Below are 27,537 nucleotides of genomic sequence, written 5' to 3'. Positions count from 1 at the left end.
TAATAGGCAGTCCCCATCCTCATCCGCGCCCCTTGGCAAAAAGACGCAGAACAGGCAGCTGTGGATAGGTGGCAATCAAAAACATGCTTGCGAAATTACAGCTTTTGGTAAAATGGTAAATATTTTAACTACCAACGCTGGAAAGTTTTGCCTTCTAAAATGCAATTAGGTAAGCTTTTATCTTTACTAACAAAAAAATTCAAGTTACACTGATCCCCAGTGGGAAACCGAAATTAGTAATAAAACAGAAGCACAGAAACTGCTAAAACAAACCCGAATTCCCTTCCTCACTAAGCTATCCTGCCTAGGCGGCTCGGCCCTTGGGCTCCAAGAGTCGGGCTCAAGAAGCCGCGGGGATCAGGAACTGGGACAGGCTCCGGTCGACCACTGGCTGTTCGCGAGCCCATGGGACAGTACACGGGCGCAGGCCCATTTAGGTTACTGCGACCTGCAAACTCAGAATCCAATAGGAAAACCAACAGCCATCTCCATAGCGTTCCCAGATACGTACTCCTGGCAAAAATGCAATACTTTCCGCCATTCCCCTCTCACCACCTACTGCTAAAAGTTGTTCAAACTGAACTTACCAAATGAAAGAAGAAAAGAGGAAAGATCACCAAGCGCTACATTCAAGCCCAGCAGTCACAGCGTGCACCAACTGCGACACCGCGCACTTTAGTTCCGGCCATGTCCCGCCCATTCACGGGCCATAAAGAGAGCGCAGGCGCACTGATGTCACGTGATCGCCCCCGGAAGCGCGGCCTGCTGGCTCAGTTCTGGTTGAGCTTGGGGCGCAGGGGAGTTTCGGAACTATGGCGAAGTCCGGGAAGGAGCTGGATGGTCAGAGCGTGGCTGCATTCACGGTGTTAAAGCGGGCGGTGGAACTAGACTCGGAGTCCCGGTACCAGCAGGCTCTGGTGTGTTACCAGGAGGGGATAGACCTGCTCATGCAGGTTCTGAGAGGTGAGCAGGGAGCGGTGGAGACAGGACTAGAGGAAAGGAACTGGATCCCGCTGTGTCTGGGGCGGAGTGAAAGTTTAAAGTCCTTCTTGTGCACCACTAGGAAGCAGTCAAATACGGAAGGTGGATATTCTACAGAACAAGTGGACTGGTTTCTTTTATATCTTTAATAGATTGATGTCATTAGAAAAGAGGGGCAATACTCTAGGTTTTTAAGAGACAGAATAAAATTAGTATATAAACCTTGATAGGACTAGTTTTGAACGAAATGTAAAAGACATTTTTGGATCAGTTTGGGAAGTTTGAATATGGATTGGGTAACACCCAAATTACTGATTTTGTTAAGCAGTATGGTTTTGTCGAAAACTGTCTTTGATTTTTAGAGATGTAGACTGAAGTGTCTTGGGAAGAATTTGTCATGATGTCTGAATTTAATTTTAAGGAAAAAAAAGTTGGAGCAAATGTGGCAAAATGCTAACAATTCTTAAATCTATGTGATGGGTAATAAGGGTGTTCAGTACACTATTATTACTTTTCTGTTTAGATATTTTGGTTAGAAGTAAACAAAAATAAAATCACGTAGCGGTAAAAAAAAATTCTAAGAAACGTGTGTGCTGAAATTCAGTGTGAGAAATGCATAGTGGGTGAGGCAGCGAGACTTTATCTGTCATGTAGTTATTCAATGTTGAGAAGTACCCAAATAACCATTAACAACTAGTACAATCCCTGGCCCATAGCAGACACCCAGTAATTAGGTATTAAACTGATTTAAGACTAGCCCCTGCTCCCCACCCTCTGGGGCTTCTCTTCTGGCCTACGATCTCCCCTGTGTGCCTTTTAGCCTAAGTGTTACAGAAGCTTTGAAAAGACAGCAGAGGGCGCTCTTCAAGGATGGGTGCTTTTGTCAGAACTGTAAAACTACAGGGGCGCCTGGATGGCTCAGTCGGTTAAGCGACTGACTTCAACTCAGGTCGTGATCTTGGGGTTCTGGGATAGAGCCACGCATTGGGCTCCACGCTCAGCAGGGAGTCTGCTTCTCCGTCTCCCTCTGCCCCTCCCCCCACTCGTGTGTGCCCACTCTCTCTCTCAAATAAAATAAAATCTTAAAAAAAACTATAAAACTGCCTTGGGAAAGCCCATTTGATGATGATGATGATAAGAATAGTTACATTTACGAGTGCTGAGTGCTCGCACTGTGCAGAGTACATCAAAATCATAATCTTGTTTCATCCCTACAATCGCCCTATGAAGTAGGAGGTGATGTTATCCTCATTTGCAGCATAACATTAAGCTTTTCAGTTCCACCACAATTATTAGAGTAACAATTGGAACCCAAGGCTTTAAAGACTCTGGTATACTGACTGCCAAAAAGAGACAGTGTACAGTGTTGGTCAGGGGAGCACTGCTCAAGTTCTGGCACTCTGGGAATCTGAATCAGGAGAATCAGTTTTGCTCCAGTTTGCTCCGCTGATTCTACAGAGGTTATAGAGACAGTGATGTAATCTTACATATGAAGATAGAAATGCAAATAACTCTATATTGGGAAGAAGTGCCAGGAGAGGGTATAGACAAGTACAATGAGGACTTAAACAATTAAAGGTCATTTGGGGGAGGAAAGGTGGAAGTGGCTTTTGACAGGGGCTTTGGAGAAGTAGAATTTCAGAAATGAAATTCAGCTAAGTGTTTAAATTCTGTCTGTGCTAGTTTACCAAATAAGTGGTTCAGTTTGGTCCCAGCATGTGTCTGTAGAGGAAGAGTGAGAAGTAAAGTTTAAAGGTAGACTGAGGCTTGGAACACAGTGTGGATGGCCTTGACCGCCAGATTTTAACTCATTCCATAGACAGGGAGAAACCATTTAAAGTTTTTACAAAAGAGTGATGTAATTAAAGTTGCATGTAGGGATTGTCTCTATTAGGAATATGTTCTTCTCCCAAATATTTGTATAGCATATTCCCTCTCTTTCCTTTTGTTATACAAATATTACCTTCTCTGCTCTTTCTCTGTGTCAAGTAAATAAAATCTTTTAAAAAGGGGGGGCCTGGGTGGCTCAGTTGGGCATCTGCCTTCAGCTCAGGTCATGACCTCAGGGTCCTGGGATCGAGCCCCACATCCGGCTCCCTGTTCAGTGGGGAGCCTGCTTCTCCCTCTCCTTCTGTAGCCCCCCCTGCTTGTTTTCTCTCTTTCTTTCTCTCTCTCTGTCAAATAAATAAAATCTTTAAAACAAACAACCCCCCCCAAAAAAATATTACCTTCTTTGTGAGGCCTTCCCTGACCTTCTGTATAAAATTACAACCCCATCCTAGGACTCCCTTATCCTTCTTCCTTGTTTTATTTTATTTAATAGCACTTATCACAATCTAACATACGTATTTTACCAATTTACTTTTATTGTTGTCTTTCCTCCCACTTGAATGAAAGAGAACAATTGTGTCTATACTAGGCTTGAACAAGCCAGAACATATATTGTGGTTAATAAAAGAAGTTACACATAAGGAGAGGAAGAGGGCTAGAATGAACCCTGTGGGGTCACAGTTATGATCATGAACTTGTGGTTTTTAATATATATGCAGATGGATAGACACAGAAATAAATGCAGATGTACGTGTGTGTTATTAACCATACATATACGTTCTAGCCACGTTGACTAAAAGGGTCTAGAAGTAGTGACAGGACTTCCTTAGTGGCAACGAGTACACTCAGCACCCAGAATTGGATTTCTTCATACCATTCTCCAACAAAGGAACCAGGGCTTCTTGGAAAAATGGTTGATTCCAGGGCTGGGGCATGGAAAACACAAGATGAGTTTAAAACATTTTGCACCAGAAAGCAAGGAAGTGCTCAAAATATGATGGGTCATGTTGAATGGGCAGGGGCCAACACAAAGGAGCTCTCAGCTCCTTTTTTATCAGCCAAAGCTGATAAAATTAGAACAAGAAAATAATAGTGTTGTCATTTGCAATGACATGGATGGAGCTACAGTATATTATGCTAAGCGAAGTAAGTCAGAGAAAGACAAATAACCATATGATTTCACTCATATGTGGAATTTAAGATACAAACCAGCAGAGAGAAAAAAAAAAAGAAGAGGGAGGCAAACCAAGAAACAGATTCGTAACTATAGAGAACAAACTGATGGTTACCAAAAGGGAGGTTGCTAGAGGGATGGGGATTAAGGAGTGCACTTGTGATGAACACTGGGTGATATACGGAAGTGTTGAATTACTATATTATAATCTGAAACTAATATTACAATGTATGTTAACTAACTGGAATTTAAATACAAACTTTAAAAAACCAATAGTATTGGATTACAACCCACAGACTAAAATAAATATGCATGAGTCCATTGAGTCCATATTGATATAAATCAATCATTGCATAAATAAACGGAGGAGAAGGGACAGCTCTTCCTTACAGTAGCATTCCAAATTTATAAATTAAATAGGAATGATGGAAATAGAAAATCTGTTTGACAGACACTCTAGTGATAATTGTTGCAGGCGAGGACCATCAATGGATGCTAAAATTAGTGGGTCAGAGTGATGAGAAACAAGGTATCTTCCCACAAGATACTTACCAATTACAAAGGACAAAATAGTGATTTTACAGCGGAGTAGTCTCTTCAATGACCATGTGATCAAAGTTAACATTGCCAATAATAACACATATTGACATCATGTACCCACTAAGAAGGGCATGCTTTCATGATTTTCTTGCCAAAAAGGCATAACCTCAATCTAATCATGAGAAAACACCAACAGCCCCAAATGAGAGACATCCTACAAAATAACAACACGGTTTTCCCCAAATGTCAAAATCATAAAAGGTAGAGAGAGGCCAAGGACCTATTACAGATTGGAGGAGACCAAGAAGACATGACAAGTAAATGCTGTGTAGGATCCCGAACCAGAAAACAGACTTTCTTTAGAGGGAAAATTGGTGGAATACAAGTAAGGTTTGTGGATGAGTTAATAGTGTATCAGTGTTAATTTCCTAACTCTGATAATTGTACTATACTTACATGGTATGTTAAATTAGGGGAGTCTGGGTGAAAGGGTACTGCACCATTGTATTGCAATTTTTATATAAATACAAAATTAAAATATTTTTAAAACTGGGAGTTTAAAAATGAAATTATTATGGAAAATATAAGCAATATCAAAAGGAAGGAATGAAGAAACCAGAAGTGATTTGGTGACTGATTGGGTTTTGGGGGGTGGGGCTTGGGGTAAAATTTTATTGATAATGTTATTTAAAAAATACCTTACATTTTTGGGGTGTCTGGGAAAATGAACTATAATGGGGAAATCTGGAAGAGAAGCTGGTTTTGTGGAAGAAAGATAGGTATTGTTTGCTATGTTTTGATTATGCTAAGATTTCAGACTTGTTGATTAGGACAAAATAGTTCTTAGACTCACATTTGACATGTAATAAGCCACCTTTGTCACCTCACCAAATTTGGTGTCCCCGCCAGTGAGACACAGTATCAGAATCTCCACTCCTAAATAAAGCTGTTTCAGAGACTTAGTGTAAAAATGAAGGTCTTGCAAACCATGCTTAAGGATAGGAAATTTGTGGAAGACTTGAGAAACTGGAAATTATGCCTGTACTAAGTAGAAAAACTATTTGGAAATTTGAGAATGTATTTTTTTAAATTTGTAGGTACCAAAGATGATACAAAGAAATGTCATCTCAGAAAACAAATTACTGGCTACATGGATAGAGCAGAAATAGTGAAGAAATACTTGGATCAAGAAAAAGAAGGTAAGGAGGCTGATTATAGAATGTGTCTATAAGCTGTTGTGACAAAGCCCATTTCCTGCAGTGTTTCTGGCTCTGCCTTTTGGAACTCTTTGTTGTCTGGACCGTCTATCCCTGGGAGCCTACAGGTTTACTTTGCATTTCCACTTCCCTATACATAAGCTGTCCTTAGCTTTTTTGGGGGGATCCTGGGGGGGAGGTGGTTTTCACATACCCTGTTGAGAATCTGATGAGAGCTATACGTACTGCAGAACTCTGCATGCTGTTTTAAGGAATTCACAGATCCCCATGAAGCTTATGTATGGATGGCAGTTGAAATAATACTACACAGAAATAGAGAATGTAAATCCTGTATTTTATTTGTATTTCCCTTTGTAAAATGACTAAAATGTTGAAGTAGCTAAATAAGCTTCTGGGACTTCTTTAGGATTTTGTTGTGAATCAGAACATTTCAATGTTGCAGTTCCATGACTGGAGAGGCTGTAGGTATCCTTCCCTACTTATTATTAGTTCTCTACTCATGAGCATGCAGATTACAAATATATGTCTATAAATGGTCATCGCCACCTTTGTCTGGCACACTCCGCTTTTTTTTAGCCAAAGTTACTACTGCCCTCAAAAAACCAGTGCCTCCAGGGGCGCCTGGGTTTTGCAGTCGATTAAGTGTCTTACTCTTGGTTTCAGCTCAGGTCTTGATCTCAGGGTCATGAGATTGAGCCCTGTGTTGGGCTCTGTGGACAGGCAGCACAGAGTCTGCTTAAGATTCTCTCTCTCCCTCTGCCCCTCCTTGCCCCCTGCTCTCTAAATAAATAAGTAAATAAATAAAATCTTTCAAAACTTTATTAAAATAAAAAAAAACAACAGTGCAGCCCTCACCCACCTCTTCCTAGTATTCTGTATGAGCCCATACCCTGGGTACCTCCCTCCCGGAGCTCCTCTGTGGGGTGGAAAAATAGTGTTTCCTTCACCCTAAACTGAAATGTATAATGAAATTTCCTTTTAGAACATGGGTGAAATATAGTACCATCAGCATTGTGGTTTGAATACATTGGGTTAAATTAACCTATGGTGCCAACTTTCCTTGAAAACTGATGCATAGTTACTAACATTATATTTGTGGAAACATTAGGAACGGAATCCAAACTACTGGTTTTTAAACAAACTTTAAATATGCAACAATCATATAAGTTAGAAACTACCATTAGGGGTCAGATTTTAAAAAAATCTTAAAGGTCTTTGATAATAAATTCAATAATTATTCATTTGGAATTAACAAAACAATGTAACTATTTTTCGGATCCTGTGGCATCCTAGTCTTTGGCTTGGGTTGTTAAGAAGCATAAATTTCTGCTTAAAATACTCTATAAGTTCTTCTAAATTCCATATAATACTGCATTTATATGTTTAATACTTTAGCTATTAAATTGAGGACATAAAAAGGCTTAAATCTGAAGAGAAGGACAAAGTAGCCCCTGAGTTCTAGCTTATGGTTCTACTTATGGTGACAGAATGTCAGCTATCATTTTACATATAGGCTTCTCTTGAATAAACTGCCTGGTCTATAGGATTCGACTCAAGAACCTGTTCCAAGAAATCTCTGGACTTTCCTACGTTGCCTCCATGAAGGTAGAAATGACTTAGGGAATTGTTTGCCTTATTTATCTCTGTATTTGTAGCATCTTCCATTGTGTCTCATATATATGTAGTAGGTATTCAGAAATGTTTGCTGAGTGGAGGAGTTAAAAAAAAAATTAACTCTTGGGGCACCTGGGTGGCTCAGTTGTTAGGCGTCTGCCTTCGGCTTGGGTCATGATCCCAGGGTTCTTGGATTGAGCCCCGCATCGGGCTCTCTGCTCAGCAGGAGGCCTGCTTCTCCCTCTCCCACTCCCCCTGCTTGTGTTCTCTCTCTCACTGTGTCTCTCTCTGTCAAAAAAAAAAAAAAAAAATTGTATCTGATCCTGATTAATCACTGTATGTAAATATGTGTAAGAAGAAAATAAATGGTCACTGGTTTTATTATTGAAACTTGTGTTTTGTAGATGGAAAATATCACAAGCAGATTAAAATAGAAGAGAATGCAACAGGTTTCAGTTATGAGTCACTTTTTCAAAAATACCTTAATGAAACAGTTACAGAAGTTTGGATACAAGATCCTTATATTAGACAGAATCATCAGGTAGGTGAAATGTACAAAAATATGATGAAATGTTATTTGAAATGTATGAGTTAATAATAACCTATCCTGATGTCTTTCAGCTATATAACTTTCTTCGATTTTGTGAGATGCTTATTAAGAAACCATGTAAAGTAAAAACTATTCATCTTCTCACCTCTCTGGATGTAGTAAGTATCTGGAAGCATTTACTCTTTCTTCATTAACTTTATTCAGGTATGAGATGTAGTTTGAGGAAGGAAAACGTGGACACCGCTTCAGCTAGAACTATTTCTTTGGGAATTATCTAACAATAGGCCTAAAATATCTTCCAAAAAATGTTGTTGTTTTTTTTCTGATTTTGTTGTACCTTGCATTTGGCCACTTTGCTCAACTCTCTGATTCAAGTAGTTTTGTCAGTTTAGTCTCTTGGATGTTCCAGGAGATGATCACATGTCTGCACTGTTGACAATTTTGTCTCTCTTTACCAATGATTTTATCTCTTTTTCTTGATTTATTGTATTGGCCTTCTGGTGGATCATAGAATGACAGTGAGCATCTCCATCTTGATTTTGACTTAAATAGGAATGCTTCTAAATAAACCAGATTTCTAGGATTAACTTGAAAAGAAAGCTGAGTAACTAAAAATCTGAATAACTAAACAGCATTACTAAAATACATTTTAGGAGATGGGACAGAATTGTGTTATGTACACATTAGAAAAAAACAATTATTTTGATAAAAACAAGTGCTATTATACTATTTCATACTCTGGTTGCTTCTCTGAGATAATAGACTTTGAAACTAGTATAGAATCTTTCCCGTTTTAATTCATCCATGATATACACTGCACAACTTAATGATAATTTAAAATGATAATAATTGAACAGAAAATTGCATTCTTCCTATTAACAGGGTAGTGGGAAACAGCAGCAAAGTAGTGGCCTGCAAGAAATAAAAGAGTCACTCCAGAATTACGGTGTGTTATTGGAATTAGAATATTCTTCTTCAGTACATGACCGAGAAATTAGGTTAGTGTATAGCAATATTTTGATTTTTATGCAGTTGAAAATACTTATTTTTATTTCTTTTAATAAGTTTTTAATTAGTTTTATATAATTACATGTAAATATTCAATTTATTAAAATTTTAAGTAAAGCTCAATTTTAGTATCTTTTCACTTTTGAGAAAAAAAATCTGGCTTATTATGTCTTGAGTTTCATATTTCCTAATGGAATCAAGTTTACGTGTTCTATTTCATGTGAGAAGAGGAAGTACTTTTCAAGTATACATACAGTGTTATGGTATTGGGATAATTTTCTTTTCTGATGATAATAGTTAATATTCTGATGATCTTAGTATTTACTTTTTACAGTTTATTAAATAATCTCATAGGTGTGACAGTATGCTACAGTGTCTATAAGGAAACAGTATATGCAGGTATTTTAGTAGTGTGTTCTTCTGTTTAACACAGTGGCTTTCATATGTTTAGAGTAACTGCTGTTGGAATCCTGAGCTCTTCTTGCTTATGTCCCCCATCTCTAGGTAGGGGAACCCCTGCAGCACACCATAGTCTGCCTGAATATACTTAGAACAGGAAAGTTTTGTCAGAAATCTGAAATTCTAGAGTAAGATTAATTGAATTATCAAACTTGTTACCAGCTAATCAAATCAACTAATGGTTCCTTTGGACGTTTTTATTTCATTGTAGACATAGCCCATGAGTAACGCCTGGTTTGGTTCAACTCATGCCACTGCAGAAAGTGATTTTCTATGTTAGGGGTAAATGTTGCTGATGCCTGCTACACTACACCTTTGATAACTGTCTGAGTTAAATGTCTGGAGTATAATACTGTAAACTATTTCAACAGGTTTAACAATGGATGGATGATTAAGATTGGAAGAGGACTTGATTATTTTAAGAAACCACAGGTAGGATATAGTCTTATGAGTGAGTATATTACACTCTTTTTGTATCATTTTAACAACATGGCTTTGGGTTTTTTTTAATTAAAAAAACTCTTTTCTTCTTTTCTTAGAGTCGTTTTTCCCTTGGATATTGTGATTTTGATTTAAGACCATGTCATGAAACAACAGTGGACATTTTTCATAATAAGCACACAAAAAAAATATGATGGGTAGTAGCTTAATTTGCATTATATATTTCTATTTTAAGTGAATATTGATTTTGTTACTTTGGATAGATCATTCCTATAATTACAAATTTAACAATAAATTTTTACATTTCTACTAATTTATGGATCCATTTTTTAGTTATGTAACCAACCCTAAATATTTTTATAAATACATTATTCAGTAGATTTACAGTGTTTCCAGTCATAAGGTTAATTTAAACATTTTACCAGCTTGTCTCTTATTTGACTGTTGGAGAATGAATTAATAAACAATGAGCGCCTATCATGAAGATGAATTGGATGTTAATCTTGCCCCTGGGAATTTAGCGTGCAGGAGGAAAAAGCATGGATTAGAGTACTCTTCTAAGAGACAGATGGGCTTGGGGGCCTAATAACCAGGAAAAAAAAATTAATTTTATTACAATTAAGTGTCCCTGGTAGAAATTCACCAACATTATTTTATCCAATATTACCTAACTCCATGAAGGCAGATCAACCTGCTTAGTTATGCAGAGGCATTTTGCAGCTACTTCAACCTTGGCTGGCACATTTGTAAAGCTTTGCAGCTTAGGATCAACTGTTCTGGGTAAGCTCATCCATCCAGACGCCAGTTGACAGGTTGGGGATGAAGACTAGGTTCTGTGGAGATAGGTTGGGATTGGGGATAAAGGTAGAAGTAATGGGCAGTCCAGAAGCTTAAAGAATAAGCTAAGCCAGTCTATGGAGGGAAACAGAAGTACTCGTGTTGAGGAATACACATCTAAACATCTCATCTGGAGAAGACTGAAGATTACATTTAAGATTAAATAGTATGGAGGACCAAAGCCGGTAGAAGCCACAGGAATAAGGTCGGGTAGAGTGGTCCTTGGGTGACTTGGACACCAGGTTTATGTTTTACCTCCGGGAGCCAGCAGTCACCTGACTGAGTTGGCATAAAAGACCAAGAAAGGATTCCAGAAAAGTTCCTAATGTTTTTCTTTAATGTTTTCAGGTTCAGGTGCTGATAATGCTGAACCTGAAAAGACTCAAGCCAGTTTGCCAAGCTTTATTATATGGAAATTCAGGGTCTCAGGAAAGCAAGTGTTGGACCTAATCAGAAGTTACTTTCTGCAAAGTATCGTAGATTATTTTGCCAGGTACCTATCAGCATGTGGAAGCAGAGTGGCTTTTCATTCAGGTGAGAACATGTATTAGACCTCCTTCTTTTCATGTTAAAAGTAACCACTCTGATTTCTTCTAGAGCATGTGAATCTATCACTATAGAGATTCAGCATTTCACAACCCTATGAAATTAACTTTTATCCAACCAACATAGGAATCCTGCCTAAGAAATACTGATATTTAAGGAAGAGCGTCCATCCATTATTTATAATAGTGGATAAAGCAATAATGCTATCTATTATTCTAGGTATTTGAAATCTATCCCAGATCCAATTAGAACATCAGAAGACTACCATATGCAATTTACTTATTAAATACATCAAGAGGGGCGCCTGGGTGGCTCAGTCGTTAAGCGTCTGCCTTCGGCTCAGGTCATGATCCCAGGGTCCTGGGATCGAGCCCCGCATCGGGCTCCCTGCTCCGCGGGGGGCCTGCTTCTCCCTCTCCCACTCCCCGCTTGTGTCCCCTCTCTCGCTGTGTCTCTCTCTGTCAAATAAATAAGTAAAATCTTTAAAAAAAAAAAAAATAAATACATCAAGAAATGTGCAAGAACTGTATGAGAAAACTATAAACTTTGTGGAAAAATGTAAAAGAAAACTAGGAAGACAAATTATATTCTTGAATGGGAAGGCTTACATAAGATGTCATCTCTCCCTAAGTTAATTTATAAATTAAATGACAAAGAGATTAACACTAGGAGACTTGCTTGACCAGCTATAAAGACATAAAGTTACTATATATATTTTTAATGGCATAAGAATGGACAAATCAGTGGGGTAGAATAAGGAGCCTGGAAACACCTGAGAGAGAAAGTAAATGTGTGTATGGGTCCTTAATGCACAACAAAGATATGGTTCATATTAGTGGGGAAAGAGTAGACTATTCAATAAATGTTTGGAAAAAACATTAGATCTCTATCCCACATAGAGGTTATTCTGTTAAAGAGCTAATTAAATGAAAAAAAAATTTTTTTAAAGCTCCACTAAGTGTACTCAGTATAACATAAAACCCAGGAATTATCAAGGAAAGGAAAAGGCAAAAGATTTGATCCTGTAAATATTGAAAACTTGAGTAGAGAGAACCATAAAAAGTTAACATGACATCAAATTTATAGCATATAGAGAAAGGGTTAATAGTACTAATATATAAGGAAGATAGCCAAATTTTTAGGAAGTGAACTCAATCTTGCCTCTGTTAGCCTCACCAAGGACTTTGTCCTTTTAGCGATCTCTCCCTCTCTGCTGCATTGTTTCTGCCAGTACAGACATTCCCAGCCAGATACCACCCACCCTATTTCTTTGTTCTTGAAGTTCTCTATACAATTTTTTCCCATTTCCTTACCACCCATTAGTACTTCAGCTCACTTCAACCAGGCTACCCAGTCACTCCACTGAAATCGCTCTTGTCAAGGTCAACAATGACTTCCATTATTACCATATCCCTTTATATTACTTGATCTTTCAGGAGTAATTGACCTAGTTGGCCACTCCCTTCTTTTTTTCTTAAAGATTTTGTTTATTTATTTGACAGAGAGAGACACAGTGAGAGCAGGAACACAAGCAGGGGGAGTGGGAGAGGGAGAAGCAGGCTTCCCGTGGAGCAGGGAGCCTGATGCAGGGCTCGATCCCAGGACCCTGGGATCATGACCTGAGCTGAAGGCAGACGTTTAACGACTGAGCCACCCAGGCGCCCCTCGCCACTCCCTTCTTAAAGCTCTCAAATTCCGTGAAACATACTTTCCTTCTCCACCCTGTCTTTTAAGTATTGGCATTCTCCTAAATTAGATACTAAGTAGTAACCTCTTTTTGTTTTTTTAATGTACACTCTCCCCCAAGTGATTATACCAGTAATTTCTTAGTGAAAAGCAACAGAAACTGCTCTTACCTGATGTAAGCAAAAAAAGAGATTGTAAAGATAGTGGGTAGTTCATACCATCACCACAAGAGGTACAGACTTGGCCTTGGAAGTTCTGCAATGAAAAAAGCCATATCTAGATTCACAACACAGAACCAATCAGATGATACCACTGCTGACCCCAAGGCAAGGCCTGAACTCAGTAGCCTTATTACCACTTCTGTCACTTAAATTATTGGGCACTATACTGCCACTCTTAGCACCTTGCTACCCCAGAAATTCAGACCCTGGTACAACTGCCAGAGAAGGGTTTTCACCATCCCAGGTTCACTTCATCATGATCCATTCAGGGTCTGAAGCAAGTATATCTGATTGACAGAGCCTAAGTCATGTGCCCTCACCCTAGATTCAAGAGACACTAGGAAAGGAGTACAGTGAAAATTTCAGTTTCCATAGAGAGGAGTGTTGTTGGTTTGCCATTTCTGGAGTTCCCCAGGTGAAATTCAAAACTGGCCTCCATACACTCAGGGCAAGGAGGGACTGAAGAAAGAGGCAGGCCACTTGGTAGATGGGGTTTAATAAGCAACGGAACTTACATATGAGGCTTGTCTAGGGTGGCTACAAGATAAGTAATCTCCGCACATCCCTGCAGAATCTCAAGAGTTCCTGGAGGCCTTGATGGGATTCAAGTCACATATACAATCCAGATAGTCTCAGTAACAAAGTACTCTCTCAAGGCTGAGTCCTTGAAGTGGCTCCTGCTGTGGGAGCAGTGGGCAGAACACACATTCTAAGGACAGGGAAGGGTGTAAAGGGCCTTTGATTGCCCATATCCAGTTTAAGGGTCAACTGGCAGTCACATCCTCTTGATGACCTCTCCAACAGGTGGGTTCTGTCTCACAGCAAGGTTTTTTTAAGTTGGAGAATCCCCCAAAGAGTGAGGGGACTCAGGTGCTAAATACTTTATGCTGTAAGATGAATTATAAAAGTTATAAAATGAATTATAAAAGTTCCCAATTACCCATTTTCATGACTTAAAATAGTATGTATATGCTGTCAACTCCTAAATATATAAATTAAGCCAAAACTTTTCCTTGGAGCTATGATTTCATATATTTAGCTGCCTATTTGGCATTTCCTCTGGCATTTCAGAAGCACATAGTCATTTCAAAATGTAGGATGCTGCAACTGAACTTTGGAAACACACTCCCCCACTCCCTGTGTTTACTCCCGTCCATCCAATTGCTCAAATAAGAAATCTAGGAGTTGTTCTTGATTCTTCATCTCCTTTATCCTCATATGGAAAGAATCAGAAAATTCTGTGGACTGTAGCTGCAAAACATGCCTTTTCTTTCCAGGTGATGCTTGTTAAATTTCCCTTTTGAATCTTGAAGCCCTTAACACCTTTCACCTGATGATATTCTCGCTCTTGAGAAACAAATGGTATCAGAAAATCATGAGTGCTTTGTTGCCCCAAAGCACATCATATCAGGATTTTTATGCCTTTCTTGGAAAGTAACTTCCACACGTTGCAGCAAATGTAGTGCATAAAAAATATGCCTATGAGAAATCTCTTCAAAATTGTTTATTTGCTGTTTAATATTGCTGGAAAAGAACAGAAGGACCTGCCTATGAAACCTGACTCAAATGAAAAATGGTTAGACTGCCAATTGTGTTTGTCCCCGGAGCCACTTGAAAAGTAAAATCCCTTTCACTTACTCCGCTCCCACACTGAGGGAACCAGTTGCAGGCAAAACCCCATGTGTCCACTCCTGCCTCTTCCCCCCCTCTTTTTTTTTAAGATTTTATTCATTTATTTGACAGAGAGAGACAGCGAGAGAGGGAACACAAGCAGTGGGAGAGGGAGGAGCTGGCTTCCGACTGAGCAGGGAGCCTGATGTGGGTCTCGATCCCAGGACCCTGGGATCATGACCTGAGCCGAAGGCAGACGCTCAATGACTGAGCCACCCAGGCGCCCCCTGCCTCTCCCCTTCTTCATAAAAAAGGGGATGAGATGTGGATCCACTCAGTTACATGAAAAGAAAAGAGCTCATAAGAGCTAAATTCACATGTTAAAATCCTAACCCCCAGTACCTCAGAATCTAACTGTATTTGGAGGTAAGGTCTTCAAAGAGTTATAAAGTTAAAATGATGTCTTTAGAGAAGACCCTAATCCAGTAAAATTGGTGTCCTTATAAGAAGTGGAAAATTTGACACAGGTATGCATACTCAGAGGAAATGTAACAGCACCCGAATTGGTCTTAAGGGTTAATGTGCTTCAAGCTTATTCACTCCTTGCTTGTGGACCTAAATCCCAGTTTGTAGCAGTACTAACCTACTTCCCTTGAGATCCTGCAGACTGCTAGCCTTGAGGAACAAAGAACAAGACTTTCCAGAAGATAAGGCCTGACCACACTCAAAACAGCTTCCACTGACCATGGCATCCTCAGTAAGAGACTCTGGGAGCCTTCATTCCTGGTACAGGGAGAAGAGCCTGGACTGCCTTGGCAGGACGTGGCTTGTCGGGCTGCAGGGGCATCCTTTACTGAGAGACCACCTAGGAGCCTTGATTATTGGTAGCAGAGGATTCTGAAAGATTTTTTGAGGACAGATTAACTGCTAAGCACCAACTTCTGCACATAGCCCCCTCACCATTTCCTGCACCTTCCCTTTTAAAAATCTGTTTCCCCTGAACAGGGAAGATGGGTATTTGAGACGTTAATCTGCCATTTTTCCAGGTTGCCAACTTCCTCAATAAAGCAACCTTTCCTTTCCCACCAACACTTGTCTCTTGAGTATTGGCTTTCAAACGGTGAGTTTGGAACTGGTCCTCTGTCCAATAACAGAAAGACCATGTGAGCATACAGCAAGAAGGCAGCTATCTGCAGGCCAAGAAGAGAGGCCCCAGGAGACACCAAACCCACCAGCACTTTGATCATGGACTTCCTGGCCTCCCGAACTGTGAGAAAATATATTTTTATTGTTTAAGCCACCTGATCTGTGGTATTTTATTATGGCAGCCCTAGCAAAATAATATATACTGCTTTGTTTCCCTTTTTTAAAAGGAATCAGAATTAAACCTTGTCCTGAAAATGGAAATCATCCTTAATTTTTGACAAGGGCTTAACACAATGTCAGCATCTTTTCATGGCTACTGCCAGTATTACCTGTGCTGGGATTCCTGCAGTAGTCTCCCAAATGGCTTTCTGCTTCCTGTTTTCTCTCCCTCCAATCCAATCTCCACAGAGCAGATGGAATATAACAACTGCAGTGTCATTGCACTTAAAATAAGATCTCAGCCTACCTTGGGCTGTCGTCCCTACATGATCTGGTCTCTTCTCTCTGTCCTCATCTTGCTCCATTCTCCCCTTGTTCCCACACTTCAGTTTGCTTATACTTCCTTTGACACCATCAACAACCCTAGCTTTTACTTGCTTTAGGGGTTCCTGTATGCTGTTGGGTGGTAGAGTGTACTGTATAAAAATGGTTGCAATAAGGGTAATTTTTATGACTTTGACATTCCTCCCGTAGAGAGGTGGCTATTGATGTTCTCTCCTCTTGGATTTGGATGCACGTGTGACTATATAAGTTGCTTCCAAGACAAGGTATAAAAGGAAATAGTTTCTCTTGGGCTTTCTGGAGTCACTTGTTCTGGGAATACAGCTACCATGCTGTGAGGAAGTTCAGGCAGCCTTGATTAGGCCCAGGTGGAAAGGAATTGAAGCCCTCAACCCATAGCTCCAGCTGAGCTCCCAGCCAACTGCCAGCACCAACTTGCTAGCCATGTGAGCCATCTTGAAGCAGGTATTTCAGCTCTTTAAGCTGTCCTAGCCAATGCCACTGGATCATATGTGCTATCCCCATCAAAGCTCAAATTGTAGATTTGTGAATAAAATAAATGTTGTTTTAAGCCACTAAGTTTTGGAGTGGTTTGTTAGGAGGCAATAAATAACTGACAAAACTGGGAATACTCTCCTCCCCACTCCACTTTGCTTGGCTGCTTTCTTCTCATTCTTCAAGTCTCCAATGTCCGCTCCCTGACAGCTCTAGCGAGGCAGCCCCTACTATTGTCTGTTAGAACTACCCAGGCTTTTCTTGCTTTATAATTATATACTGACTGTCCACATTTCCTATTAGGCTCCTGTGTCTTAAACTCCGGTCTTGACCTATTAATGGGTGTTAGAATAATTTTTAAAAGATGAAATAAAATCAAATATAAAATGTCAAATAAGTAAATAGTATAGGATAAACGTTGCATTGTAAAACTTGTTAGGTATAGATAATATCTGTGCTAATATATAATATAAAATATATTTTTTTACTCTAAGTTTTTAAGGAATTCAAAAGCCAGTACACTAAACTGTCAATTCCTGAGGTCAGTAAGTCTCTTTCATTCACCATGAACATCCAACTACAAAGTACCTGGCACATAGTAGGCATTCAAAAAATACACAGTAAATACCGTAGAAATCAGAGGAGTATGTGAATGAACTGCAGAGACACGAAGTGGTTGGCAGTGATGTTACTCCTTCAAGAAATCTGGCGATGAAGAGATGTAGAGACACAACAAAACCTTAGGCAGGGGTTCTGGGGAAAGAAGAGACATGAACATGTTCATTCGCTATGTGTAAGGATCCAGTAAGTGGAGAGAGAAAATGTAAGATAAAAAAGATAAGTATTTAATAGTAGAAGGCCCAAACAGGTTGGAAAGAACAAAGATCCAGGTACAACTAGCCCTAAGTAAAAGGTGTTATTTGAGAATGAATGAGAAATGTTGAGAGGAAATAGGGTGCTGCAGGACCTCATTTATGAAGGCCTCCACTGTCAAATTATGAGTCAAGGTTTGTGACAAGAGAAGTGGAGTTCTGAGTTTAAGAAAAGTGGAAACATTTATAAATAAGGCCTCTGAAGAATGAGGGAGTCAATGGAGAGGAACTGAATCTGACACAAATAGGGGATAAATATAAATATGAAATTGGGTTAATCTGCATGATTATGTGAATTTTCTTCCAGCATTGCCTGCCATCTGGGTATGATAGGAGTAAAAAATCAGCTGATGGAATAATAATAAAACAATGGCCATTATAGGTCAAGAGAGAAAAGCAAATGAGAATGCTGTAAGATAAGACAGTATACTTGAAAGAATTCAGGGATGGATAGGAAGGGAGATGAAGCAAGAGATTTGGAGGGTTAAGGGCTTAGAAAAGTGTAATGGGTTAATTTAACAGGAGACGATGGTCGATAAGAAAGTTCAGCTGACAAATAATGTGGGGGTTAGAGGTGCTGACCATGGCACAGTTGAAAATCCACATGTAACTTTTGACTCCCCAAAAACTTAACTAGTAGCCTGTTGACCAGAAGCTTCACTAGTAATCATCAAGACATATTTTGTATGCATTATATACTGTATTCTTACAGTAGAGCTAGAAAAAATGTTACTTAAAAATTGTAAGAGAAAATACATTTATAGCACTGTAAAACATCTTCATATAATTGAAACCATCCAGTTCAAACCCACTATTCAAGGGTCAACTGTATAGTTAAAAGGAAGAATTTTAGAGTTGAAGGTATCAGAGGTGACAAGAAGCCTGGGTTATATTCCTTAGAGGTAAGAAAAAGAACTAACTCAGAGATCACAGTGTTGAATATCATATATACCCCCATGATGGTAACAGAGAAAGGAGTAGATATATGTGTGCTAGATTAAAAAAAAAAAAATCATAGAAGAAAGTATCCTACAGGCCATAAGAAACTATGGACTAGGTGACAATTTCTAATGCGGAATAGTTACTGAAAGAGGCTAGGTCTTTTTTAAAAAGACAAACGATGAGGATGCCTGGCTGGCTCAGTTGGTAGAGCATATGACTTGATCTCTTGATCTCAGGGTTGTGAGTTCAAGCCCCATGTTGGGTGTAGAGATTACTAAAAAAAAAAAAAAAAAAAAAAAAAAAAGACAATGTACTTTGAACATTTTATTATCTCATAAGAACTTAAGAAATTTATTTGGAATCACATTATTCCCTTAATTTTTTCACAGAGAATATTCCATTTACTGTGTAGTTCATCATCTTCTGGACATGTTCTATGTAAAATATTTGTTAGCATAGTAATTTCATTTGGGCAAAACTTACTGCCAATAAAACTTGAATTTAATTTGTCACATATTTCCAGTGGCAACCAATGATCAGGTGCTTCAATATTACAGATTTCAATCCTTCCACCCTTTATGCCTATGAATATTTTAATTTCCAAATGCGACTGTTCATATAATACATTAAAGGAAGTGTTTATACTAAACTTTGGAGTTTTGCCATATATCCACTCCCAGGTCTGTAGTTCCTTGGCTTTGTTATTTATTCCAGGAAACAGTGTCTCATCTGTTGGGTTTATTAGGTTGATATGATTATCAATTTGATAATAAGCAGCATACTCTGTCGCAATAGCATTCATGAGTACTTCACAGGTCAGAGTGGGATCTTTTTCCAGAAGATTTTTTACTATGGAAGGTATGCTAGCAGTGGCATTGCTCCTGATTCCTTGGTAAGGGCTCTTCAGCAAAGACGACAAGAAGGTTCTATTGGTACTACATAATAAAGTGCAGTGGTGATAAGCAGTAGTCCGGCCAATCTTAGAAGCTGTTCCTGAGATTTTAAATTGTCCATCCAGTAAAAGGTCACATCTTTTGGTGGTCTGTACATCCAGCTGGGGTTGGACAGCATTCAGAGCCCTCACAACTAATTTTAGGTTCTGCATTCTATCATACTTTTTTTTGGTTGTAAAAAAAGTCAAATTGATATTACCCATATCATGGTAGACTGTTCCTCCTCCACTTCTTCTCCGAGCCAGTTTTATACCTTCTTCTCTCATCAGATTCAGGTTGCATTCCTGCCAAGGATTCTGATGCCTACCTATTACAATAGAGGGAGAATTTCTCCACAAGAAAAGAACCGGCTTGCCTTCTAGATTCATATGGTCATGGATCCAGTCTTCTACAGCCAGATTTTGATAAACATCACTGGAAATTGACTGTAAAATGAGCCCACTTTTTACTCTGTTCTTAAAGCCAGCTGCTGGGGCCTTGAGGTTACAAAGTAACTGGAAGCAATTCTTCATTGAAAATGGGATCAGCATGCTTTTAAAAATAGAAGACTGGGGCGCCTGGGTGGCTCAGTCGGTTAAGCGTCTGCCTTCGGCTCAGGTCATGATCCTAGGGTCCTGGGATTGAGTCCCGCATTGGGCTCCCTGCTGAGTGGGGAGTCTGCTTCTCCCTCTCCCTCTGCTGCTCCCCCTACTTGTTCTCTCTCTCTCTGTCAAATAAATAAATAAAATCTTTAAAAATAATAAATAAATAAAAATGGAAGACAAACTAATTGGGAAAAAGAAAATTAAATTTTACTTTCTAGCTATTGATTCTTGGTTATTTTAGGTCAACTTTTCCAAGTATCCAGTTGCTTCTTGTCCAGCTTTATCCTTAGTCTTTAGCAACTCTGTAACAGAATACTCAATGGAAATAAAGACAAACCTCAATTTCAGTTGAAACGGAGTAAGGGCACAGATTTTTCAAACAATAAATCTGTAAATTCATTATTTAATATATCTCAAAGCCAAGCAAATTATCTTGAATTCACAGGTAATACATGTTCATTTAAAAAAATGAGAAAATACATATAAGTAAAAAGAACAAAATAAAAGAATCCATAATACCACCCCCTGGAGATAACCAAAATTCACACTTTGGTGTGTACTCATTTTTTTCTGTGCATGTGTAAACACACACATCCCTCCCCCACTCCAAATTGGAACCATACTGTTATTTCATTCAATGTTAAATCTATTTTTACATCAGCTTTAATGTATAATATTTCATTGTCAGATATACCACAGTTTACTACCAAATCAGTCTCTTAGTTTGTAATTTTAGGTGGTTTCTAGTTTTTTAGTGTTATCAACAATGTATTCATGAATATCTCTGTGGAAAGCTTTAATTATGTCCTTAAAATACTTAAAAAAATAATTCCCATTTGACTTTGAGATTTGATTTACCAGCAGTATAATTCTTTTATTTAGATCAATATTTAATTAGGTTAAATAATTAAACCTGAGGTTAGGGGAAGGGGCAGAGTAGCAGGGTTATACGGAAAGGCTATGTACAATTTCATTATGTTTGGACACTTTACACGTTATTTTTGTTAGCAGTGCTGATGGCAACAGGATGAATACTAGCCAAAGTAATCAAGTATTTTGACTAGTTATGTTTGTAAAGAAACCACTCTATTTCAATTCTGTTTCTTAGGATGCTCATTTTTCTTTAGGTTAAAGAACTGGGATAAAATGGGTTATTAAAGTCCAAAACTCGGCCAAAATCTTTTGTAGTTAAGTAATGTCCTACAAGCACAAATAAGAGAGTCTTCATATTTTCATCACCCTTGATACATTTTGATAAATTACACTACAGAAAAGTTAAGCCAATTTATATTTTCTCTGTCTAGAAAGGTCAGGAGAGGCTTTAATAGAGGGATACTTGAATTGAGTCTCAAAATATGATGGTCTTTACCAAATTGATGGGGGTAGCATATTCCAGGCATACACAAAGACAGTCATCTAATAGTAAGGCCTGTTTTGGAGACTCCCTCCTCAGGGATGAAGTTACACTATTGGTCTCCTAGCTCCACTGAAACCTATGGCTATGCTGTCCTAGGAAGCTTCTGCAGCCCCACTGAATTGCTTTGTTTAAACTCTGTTCTTGGCTCTGTGTGACTGACTCTGATATAGTCCTTCATTGGACAAATACTTATGGAGTGCCTACTAGGCAAAGATTGTAAAGAAATAGAGAAGGGGAGGAGACAGATTCATGTAATTCTAAAACATTTGGAGTTTTTCTAAAAGCAGCTGGGATCTATTGAAGTGTTTTAAGCAGACAAGCGTTAAGTTAGCCATCATACAGAACTGCCTCTGCAGACAGTGTTCAGCATGGATTAAAGGAAAGATAGACTAGGGGCAGGGAGACCGGTTAATAGACTAATGCAACTGTCCAAGCTAGAGACAATGAGGACCTGGACTAGGGTAGCAGACATTGATGCAAGAGAACTGAGCACGTTCAGATTCTGCCGGGAGTCAGGGAGGGAGGGAGGGCAACACTGGTGAAGGGAGAAGGTCTCTGACAAAGGGGTAGTGCTGGGATCTAATTCAGGCAGGGAAGGAGGCAGCCTTGAACAAGCAAACAGGAAACTCTTCCACTGTGATCCAAGAGAGAAACAGTAAGGAACGGGTGGTGGACCATGATACGCTGCCCGATGTCTGTGGATTTGGAGATTCTCAAAAGACCTTGTGATATATCCCTCCTTGTCTGCATATGAAGAGTGTGGCAGGATGCAAAGTGATTAAGAACTTACAGTTTTTCCCCCTCATTTTCCTGAGATATAACTGACATATAACATTGTATTAAAGTGTACAACATAATGATTTGATGTATGTATATACTGAAAAATGATTATCACAGTAAGTTTAATTAACATCCAACACCTCACAGTTACAAATTTTTTCCATGTGGTGAGAATTTTTAAGATCTACTTTCTTAGCAATTTTCAAATATGCAATACAGTATTTTTAACTAGAGTCACTTACAGAACTTAACTATTAATTCTGGCTCTGCCACTTGCTAACTAAATAACCTAAGGCAAGTAGTTTAACCTCTGGCTGCTTCAATTGTCTCATTTATAAAATGTTCCTACCTCACAAAATGGTTGAGAAAATTAAATGAGTTAACATGCATAAAGCATGCATGCCTGGCAAACTGAAATGCTCTATAATAGAGTTCCTACCTTCCCATCTCTATTCTTCTCATACCATTCCTGTCATATGACACGTATTCCCAACAGGAGCTTAAATAGGAAAGCGTGCAAAGATCCCCAACTAAGACACATTAAGGTGCCATTTATTTTAATAAATTAACAATAGTGAAAGATACTGACTTTGGTCAAAAATGCAACTTGTTAGGGTTCCAGAATTGATCCAATTTATGTATTAGTGCACAAAATAGAAATATCTCTATTCATTCATGCATTGTGTATGCACTGTGAATGAAATACAGCAAAGGTATTAATTCAACAAATCTTGCATCCACTACATGACAGGCATTATTCTAGGCACTTCGGATTGATTTATCAGTGAACCAAATAAGAAAAATGATAAGGACTACATGAAAAAGTAGAGCTGGGAAAGAGGGAATTGGAAATATAAGTGTGAGAGGAACTACGCTGTGATTCTAAATAGGGTTGTCAGGCTAGGCTTCATTAAAAAGGTGACATTTGAGCAAAGACCAAGAGAGCTCAGTGAGTTAGGCTGAGAACCTACTATGTGCTAGAAACTGTTCTAGACACCTGAATACATAAACAAAAAGGCTCCTGTGAGGATGTAACATTTCAACTGAGCCCTAAAGGATGAGAAAGAATAGCACAAAGAATGAGGAAACAAAAGGATGGTGGAAAAAACCCAAGTGCCAATTCATTACAAAGAGAACTGAAGTTTATCAACTGGATGTTCAGATCAGCCTGTTAAAATACTCTGTGTAGGACTACTGATAAGCCAACTTATCACAACTTTGCCTGGTGAAGACAGAACCTGAACAAAAGGACTGAGTTATAGGGACTTCAATGTCTGATGGGATGAGCCTTGGCGAAACCACCTTCTCAAAGATCCTGTTAAAGCCAGGATACCCTCCCTTTCCTAGAGAAGGCTTGGATTCATCTGGGACAGATGCATCTCTCTTTCAGTCCTTCAGTAACAGATCAGACCTCCGGCTGAATGATAGCCTTTCTTTAATTGTCAGGACATGGTCCAGCCTTGAAGGCCTGGCGAAATGCTCTTTCTTTAAATCAACTCTGCATGTGACTACTCTCACCTTTCAATGACTGATTTTATGCGATCTGAAGAGAACAATCCCTGTTCTAGGGGAACACTGTGCTCCCACTTTGCATTGCCAAACATGCTTCTTCACTACCGAAAAGAAAGCAAAAAATAACAATCCTATCTATCCTCCCAGGTAGGCCCAGCTCCTTCTAAACACCTTTTTAAGTTATTCTGCCCCATCTTTGACAGTACGTAACTTACCCAGAGTCTCGCAATGGTCATGTGCTTGTTTTATTTCGCCTTCTTGGCTCCCTGTGGGAACGCACAGAGCTGGCACCAACACGTTTGAGTTTTTTACCCTCCTATGTTGGGGCTAGGCCGTACCTAACCGAGGAGTTAGGTCCTCCCAAGTGCCGAGTAAAACAGCACCGGCAGCGGCGGCCCGGGGCGGTGCACGCGCGGGGCCCGGCCTCAGGGTCTCAGTTCCCCGTCCCCCGCAAAGGGCCGCCCGCCGCAGCGCCCCGCGAGCCCCGCTCCCAGCTTCGCCCACGCTGCTTCCGGTCGCGGCCAGGGCCGCGCGCGGGCCCGTGCGGGAGAAGGACGCGTGTGACCCCACGGCCTGCAGGCTGCTAGCGAGGCCAGCCGGAAACGCCGAGAGGAGGCGGGGCCGCGCCGGGGTTAGGCGGTGGGGGGGGTGCGCCCGGGGCGGGGGCGTCCTCCGGCCCCGCTCTTCGCCGCTGGCCTGCGCTCCGGGTTCCCGAGCGGCCTTCGGAGCCGCCCAGTCGGCGCCAAGCCAGAGTCGAGGCGGGGACGCAGGGCACGTTGCAATACTAGTGTGGAAAGTCCTAGCGCCCCCCGTTCAGATGGAAGTCCCCGCGTGACAGCGCAGAGCTAACGGTCACCCGGGGTGAAGGTAGGGGAGGCGGCTGTGTCCGGCTGGGGCGGGGAGGGGGGAGCACTCGCAGAGCGAGGCCATGGGGAGGGCGCAGGGAAGCCAGGGCAGTCAGCTCCCAGGCCCAGCCAGGCCCGAGCACCAACCAGCAAACACCCACTGAACTTGAGGCATTGCACCAGGTCTTTACGCATCTTCTCATAGGTCAAAGGGCACAGAACTCCACCTGGAAGCTGAGGAAACTATAAAGTCAGTTTTAAGAGACAAATTGCATTTAAAAGAATAAACGCCGCTATTCCCAGTAGAGAGATAGAAACTGGTAGGAAGGAGTGGGTCAGAAAACACACCCCCTCAGGCTAATGAATGTTACCCATCTGCGGTTGGCAAGGAAATACTCTGGGCTCAGCCAGATGGGGGCAATTCCTCCAGCAAGCCAAAGTTTCAGTGAACTATCGCCGCATAACAAACTGCCTCAAACATCAGCGGCTTAAAACGATTTATTTTTAACATTGATATGGTTTCACCCGAGCTTTATTCAACCAGGGTTGGCTGAGCTGGAAGGTCCAGGATGGCCCTGTTCATACTCTTGGCAGTTGGCTGCTGGGGCACCTCAATTCAGGTCTAGCCTTGGAAAAGAGGCACTGCAACCACATTCTGTTGGCCAAAGCAACAAGCAAAGGCAGGCCAGAGATAAAGGGTGGAGCAGTGGACTCGACCTCTTGATGAGAGGAGCCCAAATAATTTGTAGTCATCTTTTTCAATCTTTCACAGAAATGAATTTTTCTGTTCGAATAGAAACTACCAAGACTTGCATCTTGGAATAAGAAGCATCCAGTGTTCACAATTTGGTGACGCTGAGCAGGGCTCCATAAAAAGCAACAATAAAGACACAGTGGCTCATTTACCATTACCCTTTTGATTGAAGTCACTCTGAGTTCCTTTCTTGTGTGATGCAGATGGAATGAATTGTGTAGAGTTATCCCCAGTAGGCATTTTCCTAGTTATTAAAAATAGCCGCACAAAAGTGTTTCCCTTTGCTTATATTCTGTCTTCCTAAATTTCATTTCTCTGAAATCTGAGATGGTAGTTTTTTCGCCCTGTTTTCTACTGAGTTGGTTTTCAAGAATCCCACTCCCTCCTTCCTGCTCTAAGACTTTTGTCCTTTGGTTGTTTTTTTCTTTTAAGATTTTATTTATTTATTTGACAGACACAGCGAGAGAGGGAACACAAGCAGGGGGAGTGGGAGAGGGAGAAGCAGGCTCCCCACTTAGCAGGGAGCCTGATGTGAGGCTCGGTCCCAGGACCTTGGGATCACTACCTGAGCCAAAGGCAGATGCTTAATGACTGAGCCACTCAGGCGCCCTGTCCTTTGGTTATTCTTAACCCCTCTCCTACTTCACCGTCTCCACTGGTACCTTCTTCCACTGACACTCAGACATGAACTCTGACTCATCATAACCCGCCTACTTCCTTTTAGAGCAGAGCTTCTTCAAGAATTTGCTACACGTATCCAGTATCTACTTCCTTACTTCCCATTCATAATCAGCCTACTCCAACATTTCTTCTGTCCCCATTCCATCAAGAGTGCTTTTTGGAGGGGTGAGGGTGAAATGAGTCAACGTGGTCAAAGGTATAAACTTGCAGTTATAAGATAAATGAGTTCTGGGGACGCCTGGGTGGCTCAGATGGTTGAGTGTCTGCCTTCGGCTCGGGTCATGATCCTAGGGTCCTGGGATTGAGCCCCACATCGGGCTCCTGGCTCAGCAGGGAGACTGCTTCTGCCTCTCCCCCTGCTCGTGCTCTCTCTCTATATGTCTCAAATGAATAAAATCTTTTAAAAAAAAAGATAAGTCCTGGGGAATCTAATGTACAGCAGCATGGTGTCTACATTTAACAATATTGTCGGGGCGCCTGGGTGGCTCAGTTGTTAAGCATCTGCCTTCGGCTCAGGTCATGGTGCCAGGGTGCTGGGATCGAGCCCCGCATCGGGCTCCCTGCTCTGTGGGAAGCCTGCTTCTCCCTCTCCCACTCCCCCCTGCTTGTGTTCCCTTTCTCGCTGTGTCTTTCTGTCAAATAAATAAAATCTTAAAAAAAAAAGACATTTAAAAAAACAATATTGTCTTATATATTTAAAAGGTGCTGAGAGTAGATCTAAAAATTCTCATCACAGAAAAAAATTGTAACTGTGTGGTGATGGATGTTAACTTATTGTGTTGTTTTGCAGTGTCTACATATATAAAATCATTATGTTGTACACCTAAAACTAATACAGTGTCCTATGTCAATTATATTTCCGTTAAAAATAGAAAAAAAGAATAAATAAAATTCTTTAAATCATTAAAGTGTTCAGGGCTGATGAATGAGTTCAGCTATTCTCAAATGGTTGTGGGGAGAGGGAAGGGCCTTTGTACTAGCAACTTTTCTGTAAATTTGACCTTGTTTCAAAATAAAAGGAAAATAATATATGTTAGGTGTCTGACACTGTAATAAAGACTGTTAGTGCCCTACCCATGTTCCCTTTACCCCTTAGTCCATGCATCTGTTTTCAGCTGCTGTGAGCTAGGAGCTGTTGTGCCCAGAAACACCTGAGTGATTCATGCTACCTCCGTGCTCCTCCAGCTCCCTCTTCGGCTTTCTGGTGGCAACCAAGGCCAGACTGATAGGGGGTACAATAATCCCCCCCTTTGCCTCAAAGTGAGTAATGGGACAACTGTGCTATCTGATCCTTCCAGGGCACCCTGTGGATCAGACCAAGAATTTATTTGAGCTCTCAT

At 40.3% G+C, this 27,537-nt stretch overlaps 3 protein-coding genes across 8 annotated transcripts in view; 1 reads left to right on the top strand and 2 right to left on the bottom strand.

Annotated features, from left to right (window-relative positions):
• The window catches only part of MRPL30 (mitochondrial ribosomal protein L30), a 32,917-nt gene extending 8,402 nt beyond the window's left edge, over positions 1-24,515 (bottom strand). The window contains exons 1-3 of one of the 4 annotated variants that reach the window (XM_027620859.1): positions 24,133-24,515; positions 17,486-17,610; positions 13,054-13,138 (exon numbers count right to left, since the gene is read on the bottom strand). Coding sequence is in view for 1 of the 4 variants with exons in the window: in XM_027620857.1 (XP_027476658.1) it covers positions 24,133-24,153 (21 nt within the window). In the remaining 3 variants the exon portion in view is untranslated. Of the gene's footprint in view, positions 1-587; positions 724-13,053; positions 13,139-17,485; positions 17,611-24,132 lie in introns of those variants that run through there. The other 3 variants (XM_027620860.1, XM_027620857.1, XM_027620858.1) reach the window with 3 other exon arrangements.
• Positions 686-20,016, top strand: MITD1 (microtubule interacting and trafficking domain containing 1). Of its 3 annotated transcripts, XR_003524505.1 has the most exons (8): positions 771-963; positions 5,623-5,724; positions 7,761-7,897; positions 7,978-8,064; positions 8,789-8,904; positions 9,745-9,805; positions 11,000-11,185; positions 19,894-20,016. XR_003524505.1 is itself a non-coding variant. In XM_027620856.1 (7 exons), the coding sequence occupies exons 1-7, from the start codon at positions 813-815 to the stop codon at positions 10,006-10,008; spliced, it is 750 nt and encodes a 249-aa protein (XP_027476657.1). In that variant the 5' UTR covers positions 686-812; the 3' UTR covers positions 10,009-10,452. The 3 variants fall into 3 exon arrangements, 2 of the variants coding, with proteins under 2 accessions (XP_027476657.1, XP_027476655.1); XM_027620856.1 differs by lacking the exons at positions 11,000-11,185; positions 19,894-20,016 and adding an exon at positions 9,913-10,452 and having other exon boundaries at positions 686-963; XM_027620854.1 differs by lacking the exon at positions 19,894-20,016 and having other exon boundaries at positions 770-963; positions 11,000-11,479.
• LIPT1 (lipoyltransferase 1) lies at positions 18,952-20,274 on the bottom strand. The gene has a single exon (XM_027620853.2). The coding sequence runs from the start codon at positions 20,152-20,154 to the stop codon at positions 19,033-19,035; it is 1,122 nt and encodes a 373-aa protein (XP_027476654.1). The 5' UTR covers positions 20,155-20,274; the 3' UTR covers positions 18,952-19,032.
• Positions 24,516-27,537: the final 3,022 nt, after the last annotated feature.

Source organism: Zalophus californianus, chromosome 8, assembly GCF_009762305.2.
Source record: "Zalophus californianus isolate mZalCal1 chromosome 8, mZalCal1.pri.v2, whole genome shotgun sequence".
In the NCBI taxonomy this organism is placed as follows: domain Eukaryota; kingdom Metazoa; phylum Chordata; class Mammalia; order Carnivora; family Otariidae; genus Zalophus; species Zalophus californianus.
The sequence above is the reverse complement of the archived record's forward strand: the minus strand, read 5'-3'. Positions and strand labels throughout refer to the sequence as shown.